The 19,613-nt window shown below is 35.2% G+C and overlaps 3 protein-coding genes across 3 annotated transcripts; 2 read left to right on the top strand and 1 right to left on the bottom strand.

Moving 5' to 3' along the window:
* Window positions 1-44: 44 nt before the first annotated feature.
* LOC132167257 (cytochrome c biogenesis protein family) lies at window positions 45-4,414 on the top strand. The gene is made up of 8 exons (XM_059578169.2): window positions 45-540; window positions 1,042-1,261; window positions 1,356-1,467; window positions 1,941-2,213; window positions 2,573-2,838; window positions 3,011-3,167; window positions 3,266-3,349; window positions 3,806-4,414. Exons 1-8 carry the CDS (start codon window positions 138-140, stop codon window positions 3,959-3,961), a joined length of 1,671 nt encoding a protein of 556 aa, XP_059434152.2. The 5' UTR covers window positions 45-137; the 3' UTR covers window positions 3,962-4,414.
* Window positions 4,415-5,894: 1,480 nt separating this feature from the next.
* On the bottom strand, window positions 5,895-9,145 carry HDR (4-hydroxy-3-methylbut-2-enyl diphosphate reductase). Its single transcript, XM_059578173.2, has 10 exons — window positions 8,788-9,145; window positions 8,275-8,471; window positions 7,640-7,819; window positions 7,409-7,540; window positions 7,224-7,298; window positions 7,028-7,133; window positions 6,820-6,914; window positions 6,419-6,604; window positions 6,228-6,314; window positions 5,895-6,083 (listed from the first exon to the last, which is right to left on the bottom strand). The coding sequence occupies exons 1-10, from the start codon at window positions 9,056-9,058 to the stop codon at window positions 6,018-6,020; spliced, it is 1,395 nt and encodes a 464-aa protein (XP_059434156.2). The 5' UTR covers window positions 9,059-9,145; the 3' UTR covers window positions 5,895-6,017.
* A 6,113-nt stretch (window positions 9,146-15,258) lies between these two features.
* On the top strand, window positions 15,259-18,006 carry LOC132191495 (putative ribosome biogenesis protein RLP24). Its single transcript, XM_059606537.2, has 5 exons — window positions 15,259-15,367; window positions 16,352-16,464; window positions 17,060-17,173; window positions 17,308-17,444; window positions 17,533-18,006. Exons 2-5 carry the CDS (start codon window positions 16,384-16,386, stop codon window positions 17,699-17,701), a joined length of 501 nt encoding a protein of 166 aa, XP_059462520.2. The 5' UTR covers window positions 15,259-15,367; window positions 16,352-16,383; the 3' UTR covers window positions 17,702-18,006.
* Window positions 18,007-19,613: the final 1,607 nt, after the last annotated feature.

The following is a 19,613-nucleotide window of genomic DNA, read 5'->3' as shown; positions in this document are numbered from 1 at the left end:
TTCGCCAGACTTGGTTGGCTACACAAATGAAGAGAAATATCTGCTGCTTTGCTTTTTGGATAAAACTAACAGCTATGGTCGTTACTCCTTACAGTGCAGTCCTGAAACTGAGAGACCCAGTTCCATAATCTCCACCAATGGAGGCTTTGAACCCATCTCTAACCAAGACCCTTTTCTTCAAATCCTATCCTCTCCGTTCCACCTTCACACCCCAGCTCGTCCCCTACATCGCCAAAACTCAGAGGCTCCACGGTTCAAGAGTTCTCTCATTCGCCTTCACTTGCAAGCTGAAGACCCCTCAAGATGTCAACAACAAGGACAAGACCGTATCCAAGAAGATTGTGCTGTCGGACACGGCGCCGCCGCTGGAGGAGGAAGGTGGTGGAGGCACTGGAAATGGGAAGGTTCCGGCAAAGTCAAGGAGTGGAGGTGGTGTGATGAGGCTGGTGAAGAGGTTCCCCAGAAGGGTTCTGACGATTCTGTCTAATCTGCCTTTGGCTATTGGAGAAATGTTCACTGTTGCTGTTCTAATGGCCCTGGGTATGTTGTGTTGTTCGTTACTCTTTTCAAACTCTTAATTCTCTAAGTTTATGAATTATGATTCTGCTTTTTTTTCATTAATTTTGGGAATCGGGTACGGTCGGGGTATATGTATAAATAAGTGCGTGTTTAGAAGCTAAGAAAATGTCTCCATTTCCTTCTGTTTTTGCTCACATAAATTTATGATTGTTTGCATTATTTAACTAAACATTTAGTACACCAAATCAATGCCCTTTCATTCCTTTTGAGCTACATTTGTACACAAAATGTGCTACTCATAGAGTCCAAAGAGTATGCTTCTTTGCCTCATTATTAAGAAGTCAATGGCGCAAATGTTGAAAGACCTTGTATCTTGCAGATGAAATTTTTGTACATAAAAAGATGGCCATTTTGTCAAACTGCTTTAGTTTCATATATTAGAACTTGCTAGTGCTGTCTGACATTGTGCCCTGATGCATTATAATTAAAAATTGGTCTTGTGTGTATCCACTGCTTCTACAGGTACTTTCATTGACCAAGGTGAAGCTCCAGACTTCTATTTTCAAAAATTCCCTGAAGAAAATCCCGTATTGGGCTTCTTCACTTGGAGATGGGTTCTCACCCTTGGGTTTGACCACATGTACTCGTCCCCCATTTTTCTTGGAACATTGGTTCTCCTGGGTGCATCACTGATGGCCTGCACTTATACAACACAGATCCCCCTGGTTAAGGTCGCAAGAAGGTCTAATTGAATTGTTTTCTCATACTTGTGTCCTCTTTCCCTAGGAATGAGCTGGACAGACTTTTCAATCACAAAATTTGGTTGATGTATGCAGATGGAAATTTTTAAGCTCTACTGAGGCTATCCGCAAGCAGGAATATTCAGACATTCTGCCCAGAGCATCAATTCAAGATTTAGGTGTTATTCTAATGGGATCTGGATATGAGGTTATACTATCTTATACTTGCTTTCTTTTCAGGACAAAGTTTTTCTTTAAACTAGGTTGAAGAACTTCCTTCAACACAGTCTATATAATTACTATGTATTCTTTGAACATATGAGAAGCACATGCTTTTTTAGGGACGCACAACAATTTTAGAGATTGGTTTGGAGGAAAACCCTGACCTTTCCATCTTTCCTTTCTTTTGTTCTTTTTGTTTCTTTTTTCCCTTTAATTTAATTGCTCTTAGCTTTTGCATTCCATTCATTCATCCCTATTGTACATTTGTAAAAGAGTTGATGCCTGTTCTTTTGGGTAAACTTGCAATTACCTGGACACGATGTGACATTGGTACTATCATATATTAACAATATCCTGCATGCAATCCCCAAAACTTGCAATTACCTGGACACGATGTGACATTGGTACTATCATATATTAACAATATCCTGCATGCGATCCACTGTTTGGTTGTTGTAGGTATTCTTGAAGGGACCATCCTTATATGCCTTTAAGGGGCTTGCTGGTCGGTTTGCCCCTATTGGAGTACATTTAGCAATGCTACTGATAATGGCTGGTGGAACTCTTAGTGCTGTTGGGAGCTTCAGAGGTTTGGTCACCGTTCCACAGGGGCTGAATTTTGTTGTTGGGGATGTATTAGGTCCAAGTGGGTTTCTCTCTACTCCAACTGAAGCTTTCAATACCGAGGTTCATGTCAACAGATTCTTCATGGACTACTATGACAGTGGAGAGGTAGATGTTGATTTTTTGATTTTTCATTAGTGAAAATCCATACAGAGAAAAAACCTTATTGCAAGTTGTGAGAGCTCTGCATTGAAATTATCATTTTATCAAAGGCTTCCTGGAGATCTCTTATTAGTGGTATCTATTACTTTTTTCTATGACAATATGTTTCAATGGGAACCTCCAGTAAGTCTTTAATTCAATGGACGTTGGTTAGTGAGTGTTCATGAGTCTCATCATCAGGAAGCCTTAGAGCTTTCTTATTAATAGTATGTTCCTCCAGTAATCTCTATAGTGTTGATGCCTCCCCTCAGTTTCCCCTGCTCATTGCTAAAGTATTTTATGTGTTGTTTTCTCGGGCTTTATAGGTATTACAGTTTCACACTGATCTTTCACTGTTTGACCTTGATGGGAAGGAGGTAATGAGGAAAACAATTAGCGTAAATGATCCTTTAAGGTTTGGTGGGATTACTATATACCAGACAGATTGGAGTTTTTCAGCACTGCAAATACTTAAGAATGATGAAGGACCTTTTAATCTGGCTATGGCACCTCTAAAGCTCAACGGAGACAAGAAGCTTTTTGGGACCTTCTTACCTGTTGGAGATGCTGAATCTCCTAGTGTTAAGGGAATGTATGTATTTATCTGTTTGTGCGTGTGTGTGTATAGATATTCCGACTGGATATGCTGATTCTCCTAAGGTTAAAGGAATTCATGTGTATTATGGGCAGAACCACGTGTTTTGCCTTTTCAGTATTTTCCCTTCATTCTAATTTCTTGTTCCCTTTACCATTTGGAAATTCAGATCCATGCTTGCTCGTGATCTACAATCAATCGTCCTGTATGATCAGGAAGGAAAATTCGTTGGAGTTCGACGGCCTAGCTCTAAGCTCCCAATTGATATAGATGGTACAAAAATTGTTATTGTAGATGCAATCGGCAGTAGTGGCCTTGACTTGAAGGTGATGACTCGAAATTACTCTTGGACTAAACAATATGGGATTTTGTTTGACTGCTTAGTTTTATTTCTGTTGGAACTAAACATGGTTTCTTCCCTCAGACTGACCCCGGGGTGCCAGTTGTTTATGCTGGATTTGGTGCTCTAATGCTCACAACTTGCATCAGTTATCTATCTCATTCACAGGTAAAATTTCTGCTTACTTGATTGAGGTTCGTTTTATGTGTTTTGAAACTTGAATTTCTTTGCCTGAATTTTAATCAAGGTTCTTAGTAATGTTACATTTTGCCTTTTTGAGCTGGCTACTTTGTAATTTACATTCTGACACCTGTTATAACAATCATGATTTCATGTTCACACTTACAAATGATACCTTTAGTAATAAACCAATGTTGGGATGTAGTTCTGGACTTGCAACTGGTGATAAAAGCTGGTAAATCATATGTCCAGCATCAGAACTTTTCTAATGTACGAATGCATAGATGTCAACTGTTGAAATTGCCATTGTTATTCTTTTTTCTTCTTCTTCTTTTTTTTTTTTTTTTTTTTTTTTTAAATAATTATATTCTAAAGCCATTGTTGAAACCATGATTCATTTATCATACTCATGTTTCATCATTTTCTTCTCTGAACAATCAAAAGATTTGGGCCTTACAAGATGGAACAACAGTTATTGTTGGAGGAAAAACTAACCGAGCAAAGGGTGAATTCCCAGAGGAGATGAATTGCTTGCTTGATCGGGTCCCAGAAATAGTTGAATCATCTCTTTCCAAGGAAGCTAGTAGAAATAGTGGCTAGTTTATGAGAGCTTGAGATGGAAAGGAAGATTACTTGAAGTGAGGACGCTATTTTGAACTTTGGGATAAAGCCAGGAGGTGGCTTGAATACAATCTGAATGTCCAGCTTAGCAAAGAAGGGCACCACTCAATCCCAAGTTAATTTGACTGAACTTTGTCTCAGCAGCTAAAGTTGTCTTTCCAAGTGTATAGTTACAGCCTTACAGGCAATTTTCAGCTTGTAATAGGGTTTCCAGGGCCAGGTTCCAAGCCACGACATTCTGTGCAGTCCTTCTCTTTCAAATTGCATATTCACCAATAATCTCACTTACCATACACGATGTAATAGTTGAGACTCTTAAAGAAACATGCCATGAATACAATATCATTCTTTATAACCACTAGGTTTACACTTTCCATGTTATTAATGAAGGGATATACTTTGATAATTCAGAGATTGAAAGATTGAATTGCAGTCCTGTCTTGATTAATAACCTTTATAGCTTTGGTTGCCAAGACTGCTAATTTCTTTCCTTAGTCTAACTGCTTGTGCTTTTTTTTTTTTTTTTTTTGGTCGAACGCATGCTTTTTGATATTTTGTGATAAAGTATTTTCCTATGGGTTCTCTGACATGCTTGTCGTTGAGGGAATATTTGAAACAGAGATGAGTTATTTCATTGTTAGGATTTAATATTGTTGTATTTAATAGTGTAAATGATGTTAAGTGATAAATATATTAACACGACATTCAAAAAATTTAAATGACTTAGCCATTGCCAAGTGATTAACTACCTTTCTTTTTCTTTCTTTTTTGTGGGGGTGGGGTACAAAAGTGTTCATATCGACAAATTACTGTATCTTTACATCCACATAATGATAGATTGGCAGTGGCCTTGGTGAACAACATAGGGGAACAGCTTGCTATTGTTCAAAAGCTTATTAGTCAGATATGAGGTTATCAAAATAGGTCATTAATTAGCTTTAAATATGGGACAAGGACCCTTTCCATTTCAAAACAGGTCATTGATTACATCGCCTATCATATTCCATCATGTGTAAGAAAAGGATAAGGGTATATAACAATTAACAATTGCTTGAATTGTTAGCAATTGGGCAAATAATGTGAGGTTTCATATGAAATCTATCTATCCAAATAAATTTTAGGCATCAGGCCATCTATTCGGACAAGTAGGTTCCATATAAAATCTCTCATATTAGTTGCCTGAATTACTAGTAAATTCCAATCCGTCTGAAAGTTCATTCAAATTCGTTGAAAAAAATAAAGGACTAACACACGCGGTCTATTATAAGACTAAACCACCTGCCTGAACAAGTGGACCCAGCACCCGTCCAAACAGGTAGACATATAAACACCCTCCTCTCATTCACGAATAGAACAGGCAGCAATTCATTGTCAAATTCAAGCCGACCCAATCCCTCTATTATATAGCGTTGTGAGGGCAAATAATGTGGCCGAAGAACCACAATTCAGGCCACAACTATTGACCAATATTCAATGACTCCGCTGTACTGCAGTTTGATTTTTATTCTCTCTCTCTCTCTCTCTCTCTCAACGTTTCTCATGGACAGCTGATTGTCCTGGCCAGGACCATCAAGCCAAACATGGGTGAGAAAATTTACCGGAAAAACATTTTGAAAAAAGGGGTAAAGAACATAGTGCAATAATAGTTATCCATAAAAATGGCAGCGAAGCTGTTTAAACTCAACAGTAGATATAATTATGGTACTATAAATTATTAGTGGGTGAAAATGGGTACTCTCGAACCACAAGCAGAGTTGGCTCCCAAAACAGAACAATTTCGCCAATGCCCTACCCTTCCCTTTCCACGATAATTTCAAAGAATCATCTTGGAGACAACAACAACCTCTAGCTACTATGTACAATGTATTTTAGAACCAAAAGGGTTCTACATGGGTGCACCAAGCTCAGAATATAATGAGAAATCCACAATAACCATAACCTTTACTCGTACAACATTAAAATTCTAGGTTACATTGCAAGGCTGTATAACATATATTCTTCAATTATACATCTCTTTAGTTGACCTAACCCAAAATTACACCAGTTGCAAGGCCTCTTCACGTTTGATGTCGAACACCTTGATAAGCACATCCTCAACAACCTAGTTAAAATCCAAAAGGACACAAAATTATATCACTTCCATTACCGATAGCGTTAAAAATTCAGCATGGCAGATGGTGGGAGTTAACCTAGCCCTACAAATGATTTCCATGGTTAGACCAACATTAGCCTGTAAGGAAATTACCTTATCTGGAGTAGAGGCACCAGATGTTACACCAAGTGTGATGGGACCCTCTGGTAGCCAGTTTTCTTTCTCAACCAACTCCCCGTGCTATCACAATTACACAGTAAAACAATTTAAAGACAAATATTTGAAATTAAAAGATTTGGTATCTAAAAGCCCTTGAAAAAATGAAATCTATGCATTACACTTACATTCAGCTTATATGCGATTCTGTTTCCAGGACCTATTCTCTGCTCACTGTCAATCCAATATGAGGGGATTCCACGGGCCTCTGCAATCTCTTGTAGGTGTGACGTGTTGCTTGAGTTCCACCCACCTATCACCAACATGAGATCTATCTTTTCATCTACCAGCTTATACATTGCGTCTTGACGCTCCTGAAAATGAAACAAAATTACTAAATTAGCTTAGGTACACCTGAAAGATCGGAAAGCCCGAAAGCCTGGATATAAACATATTGAATATCAATTGGCTCAAAGCAACTTTGCTTTTGGCAAATCTGCAAATTCGTATATTCCACAACAATGTTTTAGTATAATTTTAGTGGAGAACGGACCAAGAAAAACCATGAGACTAGGGAGAAGAAAATTACTTGAGTAGCATCACAAATGGTATTGAAGCTTATGAAGTGCTCATTAACGTTTTCCACCCCATACTTCTGCATCATAGTTTTTTCGGCTAATTTACCTGTGAAATTGAAAGATATTTTTTTTTTATGTAAGTGAAAATTTTATACAACTATCACAAGTAGCGGTCTCTTGCAAAAATAAAAACTGAAATAGCATAACTGCAAAACTAACCAATCTCTTCTGTTTCTCCCTTGAGCATTGTTGTCTGATTTGCAATGCCAACTTTTACTAGGTCAATATCTGGATCGAATCCCTTTGAAACTGCATATTTAAATTTCTGCAGGGAAGCCAATAATTATCACTATAACTCAGCAATACACCTAAAATACTAGGCAATAAAGCTTAAATAAGCAACTCAAAACTGTACCTCTAGAAACTCCTCTCTGGTTGAGCTAGATCCATTAAGTTCACCCCCAAGAATGTAGTCACACACATACATTGCCTGCATTCATTCAAAAGTTCATTTTAAAAACATATTTCGCGCACAAAAGTGCATGTGCACCAAGAACAATGAAACATCACCAAAAAGAAGTAGCCGCATCTAGGACATACCTCCGCCATATTCTTGACAATGATATACTTCCCTGCAAAAGATGCAGTTGCTACAGTTTCCTCATGAGCATATTTTCCATGAATGATGGAGGTGTAATCTCCTTTCTTGTGCTTCTCAACAGTATTCCAGACCTTTACACAAATTCATAAAGATATCCTCTGAATATTACAAAAATTAGAAAGAAAAAATGATCTTACGACAAAACAAGAGGCAAATATCTGCAAAGATACCTTAGATACCCATGGGCAAGTTGTATCAACAATTTGTACGTTTTTGTCACTCAACGCCAACATCTCATCCACTGCAGCTCCAAAAGCGGGCAAAACAACAACATCGCCCTTATTAACAACATCAAATTGCTTCATCCCTTCCTCAATGGGAATATTCTGCACTTCCATCTCCTCTAACCGCTGCCATAAGCATTTACAACTTCATCAGTAAAATTAATTGAAAACTATATAGAATTGATACCATATAAAAAGAAGGGGAACTTCACAACATAGTACACAATATCCAAACGAAAAGAACCCAACCAGTTGCATAATTACGTAAAGCGACCATACAAAACACAAATCAAGCAAAGAAAGTAAGACCCATTAGGCATGCCACAAATGGTTTCCAAACATCAACTGTGATTCAAATTCTATCTCCACAAGGAAATTCCCTGAAGAATCTAGAGAAAGGATCCATAACATGAATAGCAGCCATATGATAAACACCACCACTTCGAACAAGCAATTTAACCATAAATTCTACTTCTATTTTCCTCAGAATCCAGCACCAGAAAACACCCAAAACAACAAGAAACGCCAATTTCCTTCCGAAATTGAAGTCGTTATGAAAGTTGGTTATAAAGTTTAGACACCTTATTAACAGTTGGGTTGTGAATAATTTCATTGGTGATCCAAATCTTCTCATCTGGAAACTGTTTCCTCGCTTCATAAGCAATCTGGACAGCCCGCTCAACGCCCCAGCAAAAACCATACGCTTCCGCCAGTTTCACGGTAACATTCCCCCATTTATACTCATACCCATTCTCCTTCAAAGTCTTTATGATGTCACCTGAAATTTCCAAAACAAGATAAGCACACAAACCACACCCCAATCAGAGAACCAACACAGAAGAACACAATTTACAGTCAAATTTCCTATAGAATCAACATGAAAAACGGACTAATTTGCGGGGGAAAAAGAGGGGAAGAAAAAAAAAAAAGTAAATTCCTTGTCGAAAAGCTGAATGCAGTTGGAAATTTTCCATTTTTCACGTTTCCAAAAGAGAAGAACTTTTGGATTATTCTTTTTCTCGGGAACCAAACAGAGGCCAAAATTGAAATCATGAAAAGCTCTTTCAAGCTCGATTTGATGAAAAAGAACTCACTGGTGTACTCGCGGTTCATGAGCTCGAGAGTCTCCTCCTTGTGACCGAACCCTTTCCGATTGTAGTTCTTACTCCTCGTCAAGTTCTTCCTGAACACCTTCGCGTCAAAGTCGGAGTCCACCGCCACCGAAGACGACGGAGAGGAAGAATCCCCGGAGCATCTGACGGAAAGAGGCTTCCGGCACCGGAGCGTTCCGACTCCGGCGAGGCTATCCGGCGAGAAGAGGTCCGTACGCGTGGGGATACGACATAGCTGCAGAGAGATCGCCATGGCAGAGAGAGAGAGAGAGAAGAGAGAGAGAGCGAGTGAAAGCGAAGCGCACGATAGCAGGGTGCTTTGCTTAGACCGTGGTGTGTGGCGCGCATTTTATCCACAACCAAACCACCTCGTGTTTTTGTCTTTGTTTTGGCGTTTTGTGGTGGGAATCGATCGCCCCTCGTGATTCCTGTGAATCACATTGTTGGGTATATGAAATTACCATAAAGCCCATGCTTTGTGCATAATTATTAATTAATTGATCACGTGGTCCTCCAGTCAAAGGTTAATTACTAAAACGTGCGGGTTATTAGCTTTGGTCCATATTTTTAAGTTGTGGATGTAAACTTCCTGGTTTTCGAGTTGGAGATGATTAGTTTCGACATGAAAGTTTTTTGTTCTCGTCGAATAATAAGAACTTATATATTTGTATGAGTTTGTCCGGTACATATCTGATATTTAAACTAATGTCTAACCATGAGTTAGCGGATTGTTAGATTTTAGATTGTAATATGTTATCTTTGACGCTTGAAACATTGTAGTTTCGGCTATAATTGCTTTAGAACTTCGCTCTACGTTATTTGAGTTTTATGCTCATATTATCAATGAATGAGACTATATGTTTCCCCTTCAAAAAAAATAAGTAAAAAAATAAAATAAACGTGCAGCTTTACATTCGGAAAAAAATAATACTAAACCCACTCAATTAGGAGGAATGATAAAGACATAATTTTCGCCAAATTTTTTTCTTATTAAAAAAAACATACCAAATAAAAAAAGACCACATAGAATGTTATTACTGAAATTTTTTTTTTTTTTTTTAAATGACCACATAAAAAAAAAAAAAAATTGACCAAAATTGTGTTTCCAAGTTCTATGAGATATGCTATAGTGTAATAAAAATACTATTTTTTGTTGGAAATAATTTTGGATGGTGCACAAATTCTCATTGATATAAAATAATTATAATATGAATATTAACAATAAAATAAATAAAATACAAGAGATGAAAATAGAGTATGGAAAGATCTCACAATGTGCTATAGAATCACGCAAGAGCGTTGTCCTTAAAGGTTGATTCGTGCCTCCCGGAGTGTATAACTCGGTGCGATCGGATCCTTTGACACGCAACCTCTCAGGATTAGACTATAACGTCTACCTTCGTTAAGGATGCACTTCCAAATAACGAAGAGTAATAGAACAACTCAATTATCAAAGTAGATGAGGGATTTCGGAATATTATTTTGTAGAAAAAACTAACAATATAACATATAGCTTTCTAGCTTAGAAAACCAAAAAGTTTAACAAGAGAAAGTAATATATAATATATTCAAAAAAAAAATCTTTAGAGAACTATATATATATATATATATATATATATATGCATAAGTACAGTTCTGCCTTATATAAACAAAACATAAAACCAATGTTATGACCAACGGTCATAATAAACATAAATGCCATAAAAGCTTGGTCAACACCATTTTTCCAAGCAACGGTCAAACAATAGAAAACTAAATTAAAGTGATTTTATTTTCCATAAAACTATTTTAATACCCAACGGTAATAAATATTAATAATAAACCATAACTTAAAGATTGTTTGTAAACAATATTAATGTCCAAACCGTTATAAACCAAAATGATTAAAGCTATTTTTATTTCTCATAAAAACTCATGAAGATAATAATATCAAATAATAAAATGGTTTCAAAGGACCGAAAAATGAATGTTTGTAACACATGTTACAACAATCCCCCACATGTTACAAACATTGAAATAAGAGGAGATTGAAAGCATGTATCGATGTGGTACCCGGAGGTTTTAACCACACCTAGGATTAATAAGTTAGGAACTTAATGAATCGTGGTAGAGTTAGACTCTTTTAACCAAATCCATAAGTTAATCAAACTTATCACCCACATAACTTTCTCCAAAACAAATCAAATCAAATTAAATCAAAGAAATTGGGTTGTTCTATAGCGGGTTGGCGCCTTATACAGGCCATGCGCCTCTGGGCTTCATGAGTGCTCTAAAGACTTGCCAAAGTCTCATAGGAGGCGGCACCACCTCCACACTCACATAGGTGGTGTCCATCAAGAATGTGTGCAGAGAACATCTCATCCCAACAAGTAGGGACTATGGACCCATTAAGAATTTTAAACTCATCCTTACTCACTCTGCATCTTTTGTTATTACACCATAAAATGGCTTTCATTAGCGCTCTAGAGACCTACCCAAGTCTCATAGGAGATAGCACCTCCACACTCATATAGGTGGTATCCATCAAGAGTGTGTGCAGGAAACACCCCATCCCAACAGGTAGGGACTATGGATCCATTAAGAGCTTTAAGCTCATCCTTAATCACTCTGCATCTTGTACTGTCTTACACCATAGGGATGGACTCATAACTAATCTTTTCAACAAGATAGTTAATAATCATAAATTGACAGTACCATACCTCATTTTACTTGTGACTTCGTTTCTCATTAAACCTCATTCATGGGATCTCCAATCACAGAGGTTGGATATCAATCACAGTGTCATGATTTGGGTATCAGTCCTATCCCCCTCGATGCTTCTCTCACTAGCTTTCTTGCTAGTGGCATAGTCAAAGAATCTGCAGAATTCTTTTATGACCTCACAAAGTACATGGACATATACCGGTCTCAATAAGCTGCCTCACAATATTGTGCACTTTCTCATTATAAATTCATCACTCGAGCTTTGGCAGCCTGATAATCACAATAAACACATAGATCCAACTATGTCAGCATTAAAGGCAAATTAAATAAATTAACCAATAGGTTCTTTAGCCTTTCATCTTCACTTCATGCCTTCTCCAAGGTAATTAACTCTGACTCCATAGTAAACCTTGCTATGCAAGTCTTTTGAGGACTTTCAAGAGATAGCTCCTCCGGCCAGAGTAAACACATAAAAGCCATTAGTAGGCTTTGCTCATCTGAATCAATAATACAGTTGCATTCCTTTCAATATAGCAGGATAATCACAATAAGACAAACCAAAATTAATTGTGCACTTTGAGAATCTCAACAATTTAGAGATCACATCACAATGGCTCGATACCATGATTACGAGTATATCTACTCAATTTACTAACAATATATGTAATCCCAAGGCATATACAGTTTGTCAAAACATTAAGCTACCAATGATTTGTGCATATTTTTCTTGCAAAACACAATCACCGTAATTCTTAACCAAATATATTTTTGAATCATATGGTGTAAACATAAGCGGATAATCAAAGTGCTCATATCTTTTAAACATCTTTCGAGCATAATATATCTGAGATAAAATAATGTAATAATTATCTCTAATAATCTTAATATCCAACATGACATTCGCTTTACCTATGTCTTACATATCAAAATTAGATGCAAGAAATCTTTTAAGTTCATGCACAACATCAATGTTAGTTCACAAAATAAGCAAGTCATGAATATAAACAAATTATGACACATTCATTGTTGTAAAACTTGTTATGCATTTAGTTGCATCATTAATCAAATATAAATTAAACAATATCACCTTGTCAAATGCCATTGTTTAGGAGCTTGCTTTAATCCATACAAGGATTTCACCAGTTTGCACACTTTATATTCTTGACCGGGGATTACTAGCCCCTCGGGTTGCTCCATATAAATCTCTTCATAATTTAGAAAAATAACTTTGACATCCATTTGATGTACAACAAGTTTATAAATATAAGCAATGGCAAATAACATTCCAAAAGATGTAATTTTAGTAACCGGAAAATAAGTACCAAATAATCAACATTTTGCATTTACTTGTAACTTTTAGCTACCAAGTCTACCATGTACTTATCTATTGTATCATCCGGTTTAAGCTTCTTCTTAAACACCTATATATAACGAATTGATTTGCTCTTAGAAGGTAACTCAATGAGTTCCAAAGCATGGTTAGACATAATTTATTCAAATTCGTTATTTATAGCTTCTAACCAAAAAAAATGCATCAAAAAGAGATTTAATTGCTTCATTATAACATATTGAATAATTATCAACAATATAAGCAATAAAATCATACCGAGATTCCTTTTCGTTCTAGCTCACTTGCTTCTTCTCAATTCTTACACATCATCAACAATTTTATTAGAAGCACCAAAAAATCATGAAATAATTTTTTTTTTTTTTTTCCTTATTTTTCAAAGGAAACACGTGCTCAAAGAAAATAGCATTTTTATATTCAATAATAGCATTGCAATCTAAAACATCACTCTTAATAGTAAGGAATCTATAGCATAAACTATTACCAATCATAGGTTTTAAAACCAAGTTTCCTTATTTTAAGTTTGGGTAACATAACATTTGTTAAATACCCCCACACTTCGAGGTATTCCAAACAATGCTTATGAATGTGACAAACAAAATAATGGCTTCCCCCCACACTTTGGTGAATAACCCAAAACTGATAATTATAGAATTCATCATTTATTCCAATATTCTAATTTCTTTTCATCCACTTGATGTAGCCAAGATTTACATATATAAATCTATCATGCTAAATATTAATGGAATAAACCAAATATTCACAAGAAAATAAATTTTCATTAATAGCTCACAAGTGCTTTAAGAAATGACTTCTATGAGCTCATCTTTCTCTAAGTATGATATGTCACTTCCTCTTCTTTATTTTCTGTCAATTGACAGTTCTAAAGCTGTTTAAAAAAATATATTAATCATCACTCGTGATTTTTCAACATGATCCTTATATTATATATATATAGGGATTGCATATTTCAAGTTCTATCAAGATTTTAAAAATAAAATCTTTTAACTAAAGCCCCAATAAATATGCAAAGTATCAAGCTCAACCAAATAATAATCAACTATTATTGGCTCATTCTCATAAATATGACATTGGTATCAATCTAATGATATGATAAATTTATTAGATATCAAATGAGCCTCAATATATAAGAACATGAATAATCACATATACTTTATTAGGAATTAGCATTTTAGATAAACTTGAAAGTTGAATGATATATATGAAGATTTATCAAATACTTGTAAAGTATTTATGCTAATCTAGCATGTCATTACTAACATAAATGCTAGATGCTATTTCAATTTTGAAATAGATGAATTAATAGAAGCCACCACTTATCATATACAAAATTCATATAATTATAAAATTTTGCACTAGCTTTAATTCAATCAAGGAGCACCTTCATAACTTGATTTTTTTTTCATTTTAATAAATGAAATGTATATTATGTCTTAAAAAATAAGACCTATGAATCAAAGTTTAAAACTCACAGCGGAGCCAACAGCTTTACTCCAAGATCTTCCAAAATAGATTGTCATTACCACACACCAACTAGGTGTCGTAAGAACCGATCGACTCAATGCACACACCACGTCTCTTTCTCCTATGTTATGCTTATCTGCTAGAAGCTTCAACAAAATTGTATTCTCTGCACACAATTAGTAATTCCTATGTATTTTTTCCATCACACCATGAGTAACTATTCATTGTAATTATTATTAATCTACATTGATGTTTTCCGGTAAGCTTAGCACAACACAACATAAAATGCTAAGTTCAAAAAAAATCATAAAGGGCTTAACTCTTTTTATTGTAAGAATAGTAACCCAACAATAAAAGATTATTTGACAATCAATAAATTGAGTTCAAATAATTGAAAACTCTTTCAATCAAAAATGTTTTCATTTTCAATAACTACACATGAAATTAAATTCTTTTTTTTTTTTTGATAAATGAATACAAAATCTTTCCACTCAATATTTGATTTCATCTTTCTCATATGCGAATTGCATACCGCAAACTCTTATAGTATTTGACTTCTCATAAGTTTAAATACTATTGTTATGATACTAATCAAAATATTTGTGCAACCATCATAAATTATTTCCAACATTTTTTGCCTATAAAAATCTTAGGTAATAAGAAGTCATATGTTCATCAGTGAGTGGAGCCATAACAACTATAAATGAAGCTTATAACATCTTGTCACATAAGACTTTTACAAAAAAAAATGATATTTTTATTACACTATATCATTTTTCAAAATCTATAATTTCTCCTCAATTATTTACCGACACAAAGACACGTCAAATTGGAGTAAAGCCTCAAATTAGGTTTCCTTATTGAGCCTGAACCTGAACCTGCCCAAAGAAACTAAATGGGCCCTCTACTTCTATTTATATGTCAGTCCGACTCAGCCCAGCCCGTTATCCATCCCCGCATAAACCCTAACTCGGGCGAGGGAGGTATTCCGTCGGCTACGATCTGTGTTTTTGTTTCCGTTCGAAGGTACTTGATTTCATTTGATCTTTATTTGTTTAGCTTTCAATCTGTTTGTTTCCTGAAAAGTGGGGAAAAGAAAGGAACGTTTCAAATTCCTAACTTTACAAAGCTTAAGTGGGTGTTATGTTTATTGGGTTTGAATTCATATAAATTTGCCTTATTTTCTCGGAAACCAAACAGAACCGTAGCGGTTTCTCGGTTAATTTTGGTTAATGTCAACACAGTATAGGAATTTGGGAGTGTTCAGTTCCTTTTCTTGTATTGGAGTGTAAATTAATGATTAATATGACTACTTATCAAAAAAAAAAAAATTAATGATTAATATGACTTGAATTCAATGCAAAAATATACATTTGTTACTATTTTTGAGGTGGCCTCTTTGAGTCAAGAAAAGCTTAATCATTTCCTGAAGTTCACTTTGATGTGCTTCTTCACTTTGTGATTTTCGATGGCATTGCTAGATCAGCCTTGAGTTTGCTATTTCGTGTTTTGTATTTGTTGTTCTGGAATTTAGATGTCGAGCGGGGCATAAAAAAGAAAGAGAAGAGATTGAACAAACCTACAGTGGTAATGGACACTAACAATGGGTTTATCTGGGTTTTGTCTAAGATGGTTCTTTTGTGCTTTAATTGTCATATATTGGAAGGTTCTAGTTGTGGCTTTGGTGCCAAAATTATTTCCCTTTCATTTTTGGTGTGGTTTTGTTTCCACTTTTTATATTTTGGGAAGGTTCAAAGCAGCAAATAAATTTTGTAGCGTTTCTGGGTTTTGAATTTTCCTTTGATATCAACCTTAGCTTTGGAAACGGAATTGAGTGCCAAAAAAATTGGAATTTCATGATGGAAAACGTTGAAATGGACTGTAATGGATGATATAGATTGAACATTAAATGATTAGGTGGAGAATGTTTTGTTCATCTGTTCTTATTGTTTGGATTTCTTATTCATGATGATTATTAATTTTTTTTTTTAATTTGATTTTTTCTTTCAGGAATTTGGATTTGTTAGTAAGTTGAAAATTAGATGAGGATAGAGAAGTGTTGGTTCTGTTCCTCTGCCGTATATCCAGGGCATGGTATTCAGTTTGTCCGCAATGATGCAAAGGTTATTTATCCTATGTTTATTCCATTTCCATATTTGCGCTGTTTTGTGCAATTTGTTATTTATTTGGTCCTACCATACCATATTTGTTTTTTTTTTTTGTGTTTTTTTTAATTTATTTTAGCTTTGGCTGCCATGTACTTTTTTTTTTCTTCTATTCAATTTGAAGCTATTTTGCCCAAAAATTTACATAAACCATTGGGAGTGCTCTTACGATCAATCTTAATCTTGTGTAATTAATCTACTGGCATGACATCTCTGACATTGACTACTTAGATCCATAAGTTCCATCTGTTGGAACCATTGCCAGTCTGTATGTCTTTAAAGTTGTAGGGCCTGTGTCATTTTTTCTTATTTTCGAGACATGTAAATCTAAAACTGCAACTAGATAATTTCCATTTAGCGATGTCAAAGTTTCTATGTTGCTTCATGAAAATTTACAGTTGAGTAAATGAAAACTTGAAATTATCTATTTATTTTGTCAAATATAGGCTGCATTCCTTCCAAAATGCCTTAGTCAATCATTTTGTAGCATATCCTCCATTGGTTCTAACTATTATTTTGTGCCTCTATCCCCTGACAAGTGATCCTTCCGCAGATATTTCGCTTTTGTAGATCCAAATGCCACAAGAACTTCAAGATGAAGAGGAATCCTCGCAAGGTGAAATGGACTAAGGCCTATAGGAGGTTGCATGGAAAGGACATGACACAGGTAAGCATGCTCGGTTTAGCTTATCTTTCGTCTAATTTTGTGATATTTCCCGTTACATGACACCCATTGGTTTGACAAGAAAAAGATCAAGTGGCTATCTAGTTTTTACTTCTCTTTTTTTTTTTTTTTTGCAGGATTCTACCTTTGAGTTTGAGAGGAGGCGTAATAGGCCAGAGAGATATGACAGGAATGTCACAGAAAACACACTGAAGGCCATTAAGACGATTGATAAAGTCAGATCAAGGAGGGAATCCAAACACATTGAGAGGAGGTAATTTTTTTCTCCTTCGGGTTTATGTGTTCAAAAGCATAATAGGGTGATGAGCATCATTTCACTGGTAACTGTTAAATGTTTGCAGAAAGAAGGGAAAGAAGGGCCAGCAGATGAGAGAGGCAGTAAAGGAGCTAGAGCAGAGCATCAGCTTAGTCAAAGCCCCAGCTGTCCTCAGAGAGGATCCATCTCTTACTCTTCCAAAGATCATGGTCAAGGTATCCCAAGCACAGGAGAGCCAACGCATGGAAGAATGAGTCCTCAGTCCAGTAATGTTTCTGATCAGTGGATCTTGTGTTATTGAAAAAGAAAAAAAGAAAATATTTTCTCTCCTCTTTTTTTTTTTTTTTGGTTTACTCTCAATGCTATGAATGAATTTGTTCAAAAGTTCTTTCTCCTAAGCCTAGTATTGATGGATGCGTATAATGTCTCCCTAAACGCAATGACTCTGCAATTGAGCATATCCCTCTTAACAATTGCTTCATCTGAGAATGAGAATGGAAAAGACTTCAATTAGTTTGAAGTGGATCTAATTTTTTTAATATTATAGCAAGTTCAGCTATTCTAATTATTGGGTATTATTATTAATGTGTCTTACTCATTCCTCCAAGGTTTTTAGGTAATAAAGATAAATTTTACACATACGATGATTAATCATATAAGATTATTTTATTGTAATGTACAAGTAAATCCTGAGCATACGAGTTGTTTTTTCTCCCAACCATTAGATGACTTGGGGTTGGGGATATTCCTCCAATTTACTTGAGTAATATATAGCATTTTTATTATATTATTCTTGAATACCCTATTCACGTACGACGAGGGTCTCCTGTTATTTGGCTGTTCAAATTTCACATAAATTTGGATAGCCTAAAATTTGCTGGAGACCACGGAACCTACTTATATGATGCAGGTAGATTCCACAACTCTCTTTTCTTAAGCTATTCAAATTCCTATAAAATACAATAGCCTGAAAACAACATATCTCAATCCAACATTAACAGTACTAAGCCTTTCTTAGACATCTAACCAGCCACGTATTTCAGTTTCCTATTGATATCTAAAAGAGAAAGCTTCATTGGTTTACTCGGTACTCCCCTGAAAAAAACAGTCCTGCACCCAATTTTTAAAGAAAGAAGGAAAAAGAAAAAAGGTCCATGAACAACAATAAAATAAAAAAAAAAAAAAAAAAATCAGTTGCGGAAAGCAAATTACCTAAAAACGTTTTACATAAAGAAAATTAAGATTGCATGAGCATGCAGAAGTGATCTCAGATTGAGATATGGCATGCTAATTAGTCAGTAGACAATAAAGGCCACCTATCACATGGTGATTATCTTTGTTATTAATTATATAATCCTTATTGATTGACAAAATAAATTATTTAATCCTTCATTATCGATGATCATTGTAAAATTGGGATTTTAGGACGAATATCATTTTTAATTTTTATGCTAAGTCACTAATCACATGATTTCGGACTCCCTAACTAACGTATACGCTCAAATTCAATATGGGTGAGTTAGATCCTATTTTTTCCGATTTGTGGCTTAGAGTTTGTCACATCCAATTTGAGTTAGAGTAGTGTTTAACTATGTATATTAATGTACTATTAATAAAAACTTTATAATTGCTTTATCTCTCAACAAGTAGTATTAAAGCCATAGTTAGTTTCATGTGACGAATGTCTAAATACTTTGGGTTTGGAGTTGTGTATGCTTTCGCAACTTTTGATATATGACACTTTTGAAAATGTAAAAAGACTCACAAGCAAGGAGGAATTGGGTCAACGTGAAAAAACTCACAAGTGAGCGGGAAATTGTTGTGAGTGTTGAGTCTCATATTAAGAAAAATAGTAGTTAATATACTTAAGTGGACTCAAGCCCATTAGCTTAGACTTTTGGGTTAGAGTGACGTTTAACTATTCTAAGTTGTTTTATTTTCATTTTTATGTTTAGTTTTTTGCTTTTTTTCATGTCAAATTAATGAAATGGATAAAATACCACAAATCACATAATTCATTTAATAGATATTGACATAGATACAGCCGTATTCAATTTGTTTAATATAAATGGCTTAAGTTGATAACAGTTAACAAATATTTGTTCATGTGCATCGGCAATTGATGATAGAATCTCGTATGGCTATATTGCGGGACCCATCATATCC

The sequence above is a fragment of the Corylus avellana genome, chromosome 2 (genome assembly GCF_965113065.1).
Source record: "Corylus avellana chromosome 2, dhCorAvel1.hap1.2, whole genome shotgun sequence".
NCBI lineage: Eukaryota > Viridiplantae > Streptophyta > Magnoliopsida > Fagales > Betulaceae > Corylus > Corylus avellana.
This window is presented reverse-complemented; position numbering and strand designations above follow the sequence as displayed.